The 14,908-nt window shown below is 32.5% G+C and overlaps 1 protein-coding gene across 1 annotated transcript in view; it reads left to right on the forward strand.

The window, feature by feature from the left end:
• Positions 1-14,372, forward strand: part of LOC127736900 (neuromedin-K receptor-like) — a 70,634-nt gene extending 56,262 nt beyond the window's left edge. Inside the window, exons 3-4 of the mRNA XM_052247465.1 lie at positions 10,632-10,722; positions 13,618-14,372. Coding sequence (XP_052103425.1) covers positions 10,632-10,722; positions 13,618-13,836 — 310 coding nt within the window. The 3' untranslated portion in view covers positions 13,837-14,372. The remainder of the gene's footprint in view (positions 1-10,631; positions 10,723-13,617) is intronic.
• Positions 14,373-14,908: the final 536 nt, after the last annotated feature.

The raw sequence follows: 14,908 nt of genomic DNA on the forward strand, positions 1-14,908 counted from the left end.
CTCCATATTGGCCGTGGGGTTGTCTATTTTTTTGCTCCCCCTTTTAGCCGTGGGATTGTCTTTCGTTGTTCTCCATTTTGGCCGTGGGGTTGTCTATTTTTTTGCTCCCCTTTTAGCCGTGGGATTGTCTATTTTGTTGCTCCCCCTTTTGGCCATGGGGATGTCTATTTTGTGTTCTCCCTTTTGGCTTTGGATTGTTTATTTTGTTGTTCTCACTTTTAGCCGTGGCGTTGTCTATTTTGTTGTTCCCCCTTTTGGCCGTGGGGTTGTCTATTTCGTTGTTTTCTTTTGGCCGTGGGATTGTCCATTTTGTTGTTCTCCATTTTGGCCGTGGGATTGTCTATTTCGTTGTTCTCCCTTTCGGCCGTGGCGTTGTCTATTTTGTTGTTCTCCCTTTTGGTCGTGGGAGTGTCTATTTCGTTGTTCTCCCTTTTGGCCGTTGGATTGTCTATTTTGTTGTTCTCATTTTAGCAGTGGGAGTGTCTATTTCGTTGTTCTCCCTTTTGGCCGTGGGGTTGTCTATTTTTTGGCTCCTTCTTTTGACCGTGAGATTGTCTATTTCGTTGTTCTCACTTTTGGCCGTGGGGTTGTCTATTTTTTTGTTCCCCTTTTGGTCGTGTGGTTGTCTATTTCGTTGTTCTTCCTTTTGGCCGTGGGGTTGTCTATTTTGTTATTCTCAATTTTGACCGTGGGGTTGTCTATTTTGTTGTTCTCCCTTTTGGCCGTGGATTGTCTATTTTGTTGTTCTCGCTTTTGGCCGTGGCGTTGTCTATTTTTCTTCGACTTATGGGTTTTGATTGCCCTTTTGTATTTTCTGCTTTTATTTTGTGAAAAAAGTAAAGAAAAAATGCAGTCCTACATCTCTGTATGAATTGCTACAAGAACGTAAAAACAAAGCTTTTGATTGTCCAAGATTTTCTCTTCAGTATGAGTCATTTGGGGTATATGTATGGTTTTTAGGATGAATTGTCATTATCTAATTATTATTCAACACTTCATGTAACGTATTGTACACAAAACACATGTATTGTTCGAGACTGTGACTACTGGAACAACAGTATATTTGTGATGTTGGTATGACAGGTGTCTAGCAACACATTTGTACAATGTATTTGCAGATGGATGTAGCATGAGTGTTCATACATAGGCACGTTAAGGTTTTTTTTTCTATTTATAAATTATGATTTGCATCTCGTCTATTGTTTATAGTAATAGTATAATATTTTAGGTACGTTTAAACTTTTGTTTTATATCATTACTAGAAGATATTTAAAATTCTACAGTAATAATGGTTTTATATATAGCATAATTAGCATTTGGAACCAACAATATAGATCTATTAAGCAAGTGACGGCTGCAAGCAAGTTTATGGGGCACCATATTGTACTAAACTACATATAGTTGCTTAATTACAATTTTAATGTACAGAAACCGTTCAATTTATAGGATTGGTTATTTGCATTTCGTTCGTTTTAAATCAACATATATTTGCTCTTTTGTGAATTAACTTGATATCTATTTGTATAAGTCAGAGCAGAATGATATAGTCCTTAAATCCGAACCAAGTGTATATAAAAAAATTCTTTATTATTATATATATATTTATTTTACTTTTCACTTTGAAAGTTTTCAGATCCATTTGATACGTTTAAAAATTATATTTTATTGATAATTGAATGATAAAAAAAAATCGAATTTCTAAATTCGAAATGATCCAATTCGTTTTACCCCCTCTATCCTAGCTACAATTAAGCTATTAATAATTAATGATTTAAGTGTATTTTTCTAATAACAGCCATGTAGGTAGATAGACATCTCTTTACTTAATAATTAAGATGAGCATAAAAACCGAAAAGACTCAATAGAACAAACGACCTATCTATGGTCAACTTTCCCATGAGGAAGATGTAATCTTTATTAAAGTACTATTTTTAATTTTAAAACAAAAATTTTAATGTGAAATATGTATCAATTCAATAATGCAGATACACTGGCTACCGACCGGCTGACTTTGGTGATAATACTGTTATATTTTAATCATAGTAACACTTCAGAATTATGTCAATACTTTTGCACTGGCTACTGATCTGGTAAACTCTACCTATTTGGTAATATTGTGATTATTCTTATCATATATGTATACACAATAATACTTTGACTAAAGTTCTGAATCAAAATATGTAGATTTAAGTTAATATCTATTCCGATGCGAAGGCTTAAAAAGACAACAATGAATTATTCATAGAACGTGATGTGATGCCTGCAAGACATTTTTAAATTACGGAAAATCAGGTTTGGTATTCAATTTGCTAATAAAATCCTATTTTGTAATCTCTATTTTCTTTTGTAAACAACTTAAAAGACAGTTGGAAACTTTTGGAATACTAATATCAATGTGTTTTTACTGGTATCAATTACCAAGTTCTAACACTTATAGATTAAGACAATGGTTGAAAAAATTCACAACATATCAAATATTAAAAGACGTTACAATATGCTGGTCGCATATATTCCAATTAGTTTTAAATACAAGACTCATTGGTATGTGTCGAAACAGGACCTAAATTTTAAATCAACATAGGATAGATTTTGATAGAAGCGTAACGACAAAACTATTGCTATATGTGATAATATCTAAACACAATGTGTGCTTCCCATCAAATTCAACTTATATTTGTTACAGTACAGTCTCAATGAGGTCCGCACTTACTAGTAGTTGTCTGTCTAATTTTGAGAACATGAATGTTATTCGTAAAGGAATAGCCTCTCTACCCCAAGAAATAAAATATTCAATGTTATAATAGAGAGGATAGTCATTGACAATTTTCTATGACTAGACATGTAATTTTCTACCACTTTTCAGCTGAGATTAAAGCTATATACGGTTCGGCAAAGTCTGAGTGAATTCAAGACAATTGGCGGAAAGCGATAAAATTGAGAATATGATTGAATCTTGTAGGCATACAATGAAAAGCGGTATAGTGGAAATATAAATAGTTCATATTTTGATGTTATTCCGTTTAAGGTTGATTTAAGATAATCAGAATGAATTTCAAAATCAACAACATTAACGATTTGAACACCATGTTTGCTCTTTCCGTTCAATGAACCTCTCTTCATTCTTCATAAAGCGAAATCACACTTTTAAACCATCCAAATATGAAAATTATTGAACTGTGGAAATGAAAAAATAAAAATTAATCTGTTCATATATTGACAAACATGTAAATCAAACTCATGTTGAGAACATACGTGAAAGATGACACTTCTATCATTGTGACAACGTTAGGATAGTCTGAAAATTTCTGTAATATGCATTCTCAATTGTGAAATTTATAACGATTTGATCGATTTTTTGGCAAGATATTTTCCATAGAAACCTTAGAAAAAAACCGAGGTACATTCAAACTTGCTACATTACCGCGTGTTTTCGAACGAAAAACTGACAATTTAGATATTTTGGTATTTATAAGTTCTTTTTCCCAAAAGGAGGAAAAGAAAGGTTGACATTCGGTCACACTGCATAATAGACCCGTTCAAGATGGTGGTCTCAATTAGTCTCTTTGTCACGCATGTGAAGTAGATTTGTTTGTCATGCATGCGCATAATATGTTTTCGGTCGCTTGACGGATGACATCATTGCCGGTTGATGACCCCAAGAATAAACTTTGGAACAACCATCATTACTTACCACTTTTAAAAGAGGCAACTTACAATGTACCAAATAACTACTTTTATGTCATACTTAGTTTCCCTTGATCGACTGATTCTCATGAAAAGGATGTTTAATTAAAGAACGGCAGATTAAGAAATGCATTCTAGTACATTGATCTTAATCATTGCACATGTCGGGTTTGAAATATTAGTTTAACAATTTCTTGTTTAAACACCATTCAGTCACCAAGTTACATCAGAAATTTGTTCGTTTCATTTGAAAAGTGAAATCTCTAAATGCTGTAATGACTTCAAATATTACATCGACTTCAGTAAAAGTTCATTCGGTGTCATCAAATATAGCATTGCTTTGATACCTCGGATTAAAGATGCTGTACTGAAAGGAATGCACTGAATGTATATAACTTGGTTAAAAAGTTAATTTAATCATAACAAAAGTCTAAAGACTATTGTCTACATGTACAGAAAACAACTGTTATTTGTTTATTCTTATACATGATTCTGTGTCGGTTCAAAGTCCTGAGTCTGTCAACTAATCCCTTAAACATAAATGTACATTGTAGTGAATTTCCTCTTTTCTGTCAAGCGTCTAAAGGGGATTAAAACATCGATTAGAATTCGATTAATCCACAAATTAATAAAGAGACAGACGATACCAAAGGGAGAAACAAAACTAATATGTCGGAGAGAGAGAGACGAAAACACAGAAAACAGGCTATAAAACATCATATACAAAACTAATAAGTCGAAGAGAGAGAGACGAAAACACAGACAACATGCTATAAAACATCATATACAAAACTAATAAGTTGAAGAGAGAGAGAGACGAAAACACAGACAACAGGCTATAAAACATCATATACAAAACTAATAAGTCGAAGAGAGAGAGACGAAACTACAGACAACAGGCTATAAAACATCATATACAAAACTAATAAGTCGAAGAGAGAGAGACGAAAACACAGACAACAGGCTATAAAACATCATATACAAAACTAAAAAGTCGGTGAGAGACGAAAACACAGACAACAGGCTATAAAACATCATATACAAAACTAATAAGTCGAAGAGAGAGAGACGAAAACACAGACAACAGGCTATAAAACATCATATACAAAACTTATAAGTCGAAGAGAGAGAGAGACGAAAACACAGACAACAGGCTATAAAACAGCATATACAAAACTAATAAGTCGAAGAGAGAGAGACGAAAACACAGACAACAGGCTATAAAACATCATATACAAAACTAATAAGTCGAAGAGAGAGAGACGAAAACACAGACAACAGGCTATAAAACATCATATACAAAACTAATAAGTCGAAGAGAGAGAGACGAAAACACAGACAACAGGCTATAAAACATCATATACAAAACTAATAAGTCGGTGAGAGACAAAAACACAGACAACAGGCTATAAAACAGCATATACAAAACTAATATGTCGAAGAGAGAGATACGAAAACACAGACAACATGCTATAAAACATCATATACAAAACTAATAAGTCGAAGAGAGACGAAAACACAGACAACAGGCTATAAAACATCATATACAAAACTAATAAGTCGAAGAGAGACAAAAACACAGACAACAGTCTATAAAACATCATATACAAAACTAATAAGTCGAAGAGAGACGAAAACACAGACAACAGGCTATAAAACATCATATACAAAACTAATAAGTCGAAGAGAGACGAAAACACAGACAACAGGCTATAAAACATCATATACAAAACTAATAAGTCGAAGAGAGACGAAAACACAGACAACAGTCTATAAAACATCATATACAAAACTAATAAGTCGAAGAGAGAGAGACGAAAACACAGATAACAGTCTATAAAACATCATATACAAAACTAATAAGTCGAAGAGAGACGAATACACAGACAACAGGCTATAAAACATCATATACAAAACTAATAAGTCGAAGAGAGACGAAAACACAGACAACAGGCTATAAAACATCATATACAAAACTAATAAGTCGAAGAGAGAGAGACGAAAACACAGACAACAGGCTATAAAACATCATATACAAAACTAATAAGTCGGTGAGAGACGAAAACACAGACAACAGGCTATAAAACATCATATACAAAACTAATAAGTCGAAGAGAGAGAGACGAAAACACAGACAACAGGCTATAAAACATCAGATACAAAACTAATAAGTCGAAGAGAGACGAAAACACAGACAACAGTCTATAAAACATCATATACAAAACTAATAAGTCGAAGAGAGACGAAAACACAGACAACAGGCTATAAAACATCATATACAAAACTAATAAGTCGGTGAGAGACGAAAACACAGACAACAGGCTATAAAACATCATATACAAAACTAATAAGTCGAAGAGAGAGACGAAAACACAGACAACAGGCTATAAAACATCATATACAAAACTAATAAGTCGAATAGAGACGAAAACACAGACAACAGGCTATAAAACATCATATACAAAACTAATAAGTCGAAGAGAGAGAGACGAAAACACAGACAACAGTCTATAAAACATCATATACAAAACTAAAACACGAACCCCACCAAAAACCGGAAGGGTTAGCAAATCCTGCTTCGTATGTGACACCCGTCGTGTAATCCCTATGAAATATGTTGTCAAGTTATATTAAGGGATTAGGCATCACGCAATAGTAGATTGGTAATTGATTCTTGTCTAACCCAATACATCGTTTTTCGCGGCAAAGGATCATAGCATAGACAAGACCGGACAAAACGGACATTGAAAAATTAAAAAGGTCAAAGTACAACACGGAAAAACACAAACCCCTTTCAAACAGAACTAGGGGTGATCTTTGGTGCTCAAAGTCTAAGCAGATCCTGCTCCACATGTGACAACCGTCGTGTTGCTCAATCGGAGAAAAGAGGACGGGAGAATGGCTTCGACAATTGGAACATATCCGTGTTTATGTTAAACAAACCGGAGTAATAATTCAAATAAACATTACCACAAGTCGATCAAATTAGATACTACCCGGTATTTCGTACTTTTATATTTTATCACTATTTCATTGGAAAATGGGAGAAGAAACCATAGGGTCACAAAAAACGAAGAAAATCAAACAACACATGGTAAAATGTAAAAGGACGAAAAGAGATAAACAACAGTCCACAAAAACTAGATGAACTCTGGTGCTCCGGAAGGGTAAGAAGCTCTTGTGTACGTAGCTGAGTGAGTAACAACATCATTAACAAATGTTGCCAATAGTTTACAAGAAAAAAATGCAGAAATACAGACATGATCAAAGGTACAACCACTAAATAAAAAGATAAAACACCAAATCTTAAAACCGCAAAACAATAAATGCTGAGAGGACAGGCAGGATATAAAAAAAACTAAATACGTGTTTCTTATTTGTTAAATTCTTTTTTCGATATAATCTTTGTGAACAGTCGATTGAAGTCTTTACAATATAGCAACTCGTTTCGTTGTTTTTTTCTATATAATATTCATTTGGGCTTTTTTATTTTCTTTACCGGAGAACAAATCTTGTCAAAAACCTTTTAGATCGGAATAGTCGAAATATTTTGCTGCTATTTTCTGTCTATTAACTTTTCCAAAAACATATCAAATGATTAGAACAACAGGCGATAGGAGTTTTGGCACGAGACAGTTTGTTAGGCTGTCTTATTCCCTCAAGGTTTAAGTTCCCAAAGGGAATCATTGTCAACAGCGGATGAATATTAAAATAACTCTTTACTGATGCCCAAGCGGATGAATATTAAAATAACTCTTTACTGATGCCCACGCGGATGAATATTAAAATAACTCTTTACTGATGATGCCCAAGGGGAATCTCCCTTTACATAATGCCTTAATGGGGAGCTTTCTAGATTGCCACTATGTAAAAAAGAGATGGGTTTCTCGTATGCATCATAAGATAACGACTTTAGATACAACGTGATTCCCCTCGGGCATTATGTAAGGTAGATTCCCCTTGGGCATCAGTAAATTTCCTGCACACCAATACGAATACTTTATTAAACCGAGCATCGGTCCATAAAGGGCACGTTACATATAATGATTACAATAAGACATAAGTAAAGACACAATAATCTATTATGATTATTCTTACCGAGTTACCGTGATGCATATGTCTATTTGTCCACATGAAAGGAGCCAAAAAAATCTGTTTTATGTATTTAGGTTTTAAAAATTATTACATATTTTTAAGGCAAAATCTAACATAACTTTTTTCGAATACTGGATATTCCATCAGAAAATGAATTTCATCTTCAATTGAATTTAAAGAACAAAATTCACAAATTCTTTAATCTTTGTCAATCTTTTTATGACGACCCTACTCAATAGCTAATTTATAAGCACTAATTCTCATTTGTGTGAGGTGTTTTCTAGTTTCAAAATTCTTTAAAACATTTAGATGAGTCTCCCTTTTGAAAATATCATTAAATTTGAAATAAGTTCGTAAATTACCCTTTTTCACAGTAGCATTCAGTAAAAGATAATCTTTTAAAAATTACATTAACCTTTCAATGTAAACATCTTTAATCTCGTTAGCATTAAGATTAATACCTACTTTCAAGTGTTGGCAATAAAAACAATAGAAGAATACTTTGTTTGTATACCATTCTGCTGTATATCAGTGCTATCTGTGAGAGTTTGACTTAACAAATGACGGGCATACATGTCTTTGATTCTACAGAAACATTTAATTAGTGAACAAATAATATCAATATGAATTTGAGTACGATAAAGTTCCCCGTGAACTGCTAAGTTAGACGCTCTACTATAAACTCCAAGTATATGCTTATAAAATGTAAAATGTACACTGAAGAGTTATTTCAATTTTCATCCGCGGTTCACAATGATTCCCTTTGGGGAATAAGTTAGCGTCACAAACTCTCCTGTGCGAGTTTTGTGCACCATTGGCTTAAAGTATTGCTATGCTAATACATCCCTCACGTACCACCTTAAATGTATTTCCAACTTGCTTTATACGTCTATGGACTAGGTTAGAACTTTTGTTCGTGAATAATAATAAACCAAACATGTTATTTAGTCTGACGCCACTTTTTAACATGAAAATCAATGATATCGCATATAAAAATACTCTCAGTTACTTAAAGCAAGCTCAAAGTATTTAACTTTTTATGCTGACATAAAATCATGCCCTATTCCTACGCACAACAACACCATATACTTATTTTACAAAACACCACCTATAATATGATGTTCTCCTTCTTTGTTTTCTTCTCTTTCTCTTTATTTGTCAAACTTCATTGTAGATATTAAGCTGACATTTCATATATGGTTGTAAAGACGGAATTTTAAGACCTTTCAAATTTTGCTCTGTGCGCCAGTCTTCTGATCTAATATCAACTGAGGGACGGAGAACATTTTATGTGAATGAAAACATTTTAGTTGATAGTTTTCCACTCTTGTGTATATTGTTTTGATATTATTTTATCCTATATTAAAAGTATCATAGTACCATTAAGTTTAGAATAACTAAGACTTGATAAAAAAGGAAGGTATTTGATTTTATCATACTTCATGTCAAAATGCCAGACTTTGATTGGTTAATACGAGGGAGACAATTTACTCTATATCATGGCAAATACTCTATTACCCTTCACGGAGACGCTTGCTCAAGTGTGCGCTTTAATAAATACGGATGATTGTTATGTACAAGACGACATAGTTTATTACTTTGAATTTGAAATTCATAATTCAGCTTTGTGTTATTTATATACTGGTATGTTGATATACCATTAACTTTAGAATAACTAAGACTTGTTTTGGTGAAAAGAAAGGTATTTGATTCTGGTATGTTGACATACCATTAACTTTAGAATAACTAAGACTTGTTTTGGTGAAAAGGAAGGTATTTGATTCTGGTATGTTGACATACCATTAACTTTAGAATAACTAAGACTTGTTTTGGTGATATTTGATTCTGGTATGTTGACATACCATTAACTTTAGAATAACTAAGACTTGTTTTGGTGAAAAGGAAGGTATTTGATTCTGGTATGTTGACATACCATTAACTTTAGAATAACTAAGACTTGTTTTGGTGATATTTGATTCTGGTATGTTGACATACCATTAACTTTAGAATAACTAAGACTTGTTTTGGTGAAAAGGAAGGTATTTGATTCTGGTATGTTGATATACCATTAACTTTAGAATAACTAAGACTTGTTTTGGTGAAAAGGAAGGTATTTGATTCTGGTATGTTGACATACCATTAACTTTAGAATAACTAAGACTTGTTTTGGTGATATTTGATTCTGGTATGTTGATATACCATTAACTTTAGAATAACTAAGACTTGTTTTGGTGATATTTGATTCTGGTATGTTGACATACCATTAACTTTAGAATAACTAAGACTTGTTTTGGTGAAAAGGAAGGTATTTGATTCTAGTATGTTGACATACCATTAACTTTAGAATAACTAAGACTTGTTTTGGTGATATTTGATTCTGGTATGTTGATATACCAATAACTTTAGAATAACTAAGACTTGTTTTGGTGAAAAGGAAGGTATTTGATTCTTGTATGTTGACATACCATTAACTTTAGAATAACTAAGACTTGTTTTGGTGAAAAGGAAGGTATTTGATTCTGGTATGTTGATATACCATTAACTTTAGAATAACTAAGACTTGTTTTGGTGAAAAGGAAGGTATTTGATTCTGGTATGTTGATATACCATTAACTTTAGAATAACTAAGACTTGTTTTGGTGAAAAGGAAGGTATTTGATTCTGGTATGTTGACATACCATTAACTTTAGAATAACTAAGACTTGTTTTGGTGAAAAGGAAGGTATTTGATTCTGGTATGTTGATATACCATTAACTTTAGAATAACTAAGACTTGTTTTGGTAAGAAGGTAGGTATTTAATTCTGATATGTTGATATTGTTGTCGTAAACTTTTTCTTGTTTTATTTCTAGTTACAAGTACATCAACATAATCTGGTTTTGTTCCAATTGGTTCGCAATGAGTAACTCGTGTTATAATCCATTCATATATGGTCTCCTAAATGTAAGTATCAATATATCTTACAACACTTTGAAGCTTGTTTGCCTAAACGTTAAAAGATTATAAATTGAGAGCAAAAAAAATAAATCGAACAATATTAAGTATTATCTTTTTGATTGCACGTATTTTGAAAAAGCAATTTATCATATAGTGTAATTATAGTTTTCAGCTATTTGACTGGCATGTAAACTGACATATGTAACTTAAATGCACAATTACATAGTTAGCATCATCTTTGTAAAATAAGACAGAAGACATCAAAGAGACAATACAAAATCATAAAGCAAAGATTATCAGATAATAAAATTATCATGGAATAAAAACGAAAAACGACGAAAAGACAAACAAAAGTCCACAGAGCACTCCATAGAAAATACTAAAAACCGAGCAACACGAACGGCACCAAAAACCGATATCGGTGAAAAGTTTCATTCGTTGATGGCACAATCGATGTAATGTAAGAATTCAAGACTAAAACGCACAAACTTAAGGCTAATAATTTCAAATGTTACTACAAGGATACCTTTGGTGACGTCTTGATGCTCTTGTTCGATCAGTTACATTTCAGACTTATTTTTCCAAATCATCTTAATATTAATTATTATGTATCATACAATCTCAGCTATCCAATTTTTGAATATATGCCTCTCAAGTCATTCCCCTTAAACCAATTGAAATATCAGAATCCCCCATGACTGGGTAACATTTCTAAATATATGACCACTGACCTTGACCTTTGGTTATTTGGTATTATTCGATTACAACCAGGACACCAGACGCAATTCGTCTTTTATAATAACTAAAGTAAAATAAGTTGAAACTAATAGACCTCTCTTCAAATTGCAAATATTTAACAAAGTAATAAAGGAAATAATGGAAGAAAAGTATTGATAGATTACTGTAGTAATAAGGCCATTCATCAAAAAAGAATTGTGCCCATCAGACAAGAAGTTTGGAGAAAGACGAATGAAATTTTTAGGTTCATTAACTTGTCGAAGGAGTGCTTGATTAACAATAACAAAAATCTGAACAATCAAAGCGATCACGTGATTTATTCGTTACGTTGACGTGGAATATAGTTAATAGTTCCGAAAAGGGCTAATAAAACTATTTTCCTGTGTCTGGAAATGTAACATAGTAAAATCAATCTAGTTACCAATGCAAATTGTTATACTAGTATATTGTTCTCCAAACAATTTCCAGTAAATTAAACTATTCTTAGTATTTATCATTGAGAAAATCCCAGTTAGCTAACCCTTAATTCAATTGCTTTACCAAATAATATTAGACGTTCATTCCATTCATCACTGTACCAGATGAAGTTTGATAAGATTAGTCTCAAGTATTTCATAACGTGCTACAAAGTAAATTCACTTATAAAAGATCAGAACGGAACAGACACTATTAAAGATACCATTTTCCTACAACCCTTTTTCGCAATTTTTTAAAGGATTATAATAAATTAATCTGATATGCGTTTATTGCTGACTGTGAATCATAATTGCTCCATAAAAGCATGTAAACCTACAATGGATAGTTTGAATTTGAAAAAAAAAATTAGAAACTTAATCTACATTACACCAGATTTGACAATTATATAATTCTTTCTTAACTTATGATTCCATTGCATCACCAATGAAACATACACCACACGGTACTGCTTTTAAGGAGGAAATGTAATCAATTATCTGTTATGAAAGGCTTTTCTAAAACTTTGAATGACATTAAGCTATTTTTTTTCTATTCATATCAGAGTTAAATAAGTGCCAATATATAATACCCATTCTGACATTTACGCAACCATTTTAACTGGTGACTTTAAAGCTTTAATTGTATTACAAATAACATTTTCCATTTTGATAGGGACACTAAAAACTTGAAGGGTTGTTTGGTACAGCATTCAATAAGTCATGTATTAACCCTAATAATGAGGGCCAAGAAATCTTCATTTTTATCTCATTAACTTCCTTCTCGATATGAGTATGTAGGGAAATTGTGAGGACATAGGACTTTCAGTCCACACTACAATAAGTTTTCAACAAAATTCTAAAACATTTAAAATAAAAGCTCAAAATATATAAAATCATATTTTTTTTTTAATTTTCCCGACAATAAACACATTTAGAAATAAAAATATGAACATCACAAAAAGGAAAGTTCCAACATGTGAACTGAAACAAAAAATGTCACATAAGTAGAATAGAACCAAGATATCAAAGTTTTATTGATTATCATGTGTGTTGTTTTCCAATACTGCAACTCCTCCAGGCAAAGTTGATCTTGGCCGGATTTGGCTGTTCTGTAAAGGGGCGTATGGTTAAAAGCTCTAAAATGTTTGTATTTTTTTGGCTTTCCAAACTTTTGGCCAAGAACATACCCGATGAAAGTTATTTAAGAGGATCAAATGTTTTACTACCATTATGTTGTCGATCACAAAGGTACATGAGACTGGGTGCGTGTTGTGCACACGGAAATCGTATCATATTTTTTTAAAATGCAACCATACATGATTCATGGAAAATACATATGCCACACAGTCTCTTTGTAAAAACGTTCTGGCATATGACCTGTAAATGCTTAGATAAAACATTGCAACACAGTTCATTTTGTATCCTATATTCTATAATTCATGAGAACTCTAAATATTATGTGGTTGACTTCTATCGGAAGAAGGAGAAGAGATCAACTGAACTTGTATTACGCTTAACATAACAGGCGTACCAGCCTAAATATGAACACCTCGGGGTTCTACGAAATTTCTTCTACTTTTTCTGTTGCAATTGGGTAATTTTATGCGTTTCCCCTCGGATTTCTATTAGACCAACAGCGGCTGTATAATTTAAAGGATGAAAAGTGTGCCATATTTTTCAAAGTAATTCTTTTTTGTTTTTGTTTCAGGATAAATTTAAACGAGCATTTCGCCGAATATTTTGGAAATGTTGTCGAAAACTGTACAAGGACCACGATTTTCCAGATTTCTCTGATGACCTGACCATACGGACGAGTTTCATACACAACGGGAAATATCGGACATCGGTGAATGGATCAATGTATTCCAGACATCACCGGAGGTCGACAAAATTATCGATAGAAAATGTCGACCCTGCGATGGTGTGACTATTATGCAAATAACAATGGTCCTGATGATATTGATACGACCAAAAGCTGATAGGGACAAGAATAAGTTTGAATGGTGGAGATAAGTAAAAAACTTATTTGACAATCGAGAACGACGGTTTAATGATAACCGAGCCACAAGTGCAAGTTGAGAATTCACCTTCCTGTAAATTAATAACACCGACGCTATAATTAGACAGACAATTTAAGTTTTGAAATATTATGAGAATGAACCGATTATCAATGATTACCAACGGAGCCGGTATTCCTATGGGTTTATCAAAGCAAAACCTTCTTGCGTGGTATTACCCTTAACCCAGTTAATAACAACAAAAACAAATATACTGTATATTATAAATATTTATAACACGTCATCAGCTTGGAGCTCATCACAAATAAAGTGTCACGTTTAATGCTACTCATGTTTAAAACAATTCATGTTTTATTTCACTTATATGTTGCACGTATATTCTTTTACATCCTATTTCATTTCAGCATCCATTTCAATTTACATAATAAATAACAATAACTTTGAATTCAGAATTTTATGTAGAGAGTATGCAATATCTACTGTTACATACAATAAGCTATGTTGACAACGATAGCCACTTCATGTGTTTCATTCATTAGACTAATTACACACCTTACATTTAGCTGGCCATGTCACATCTTATTCTTACCTAAAGACAATCCAAAGATAATAGCTGAGATAATTTCCTATTTGTGTTATTTAAGTAGTTTTTTTCTATATGAATTGGGTTTGAATAAAACAGCATATTCACCGCATGAATAATTATTGTAAAATATTGGTCTAAAACTGATGTTCACTTTGGCTGTTGCCCTCAGCAATTATAAGTTTTTTTTTCAAAAGTCAATAAAAACTCATATTTTACCTCACCAAACGGTAGTGATTGCATAATATTTGATCCCGGTCTTTTTGCAAGCAAAAAGGCATTTTGAAAATTAAACCAATTTATAAAGTCATTATCTACAAAGTGTCAAAATTCGAACTGTCACTTTAATACCATGCACAAAAGAAATCGATATACAACCGTGTGTTTGGTCGGCAGAA

Source organism: Mytilus californianus, unplaced genomic scaffold (genome assembly GCF_021869535.1).
Source record: "Mytilus californianus isolate M0D057914Y unplaced genomic scaffold, xbMytCali1.0.p SCAF_4, whole genome shotgun sequence".
Taxonomy (NCBI): Eukaryota; Metazoa; Mollusca; class Bivalvia; order Mytilida; family Mytilidae; genus Mytilus; species Mytilus californianus.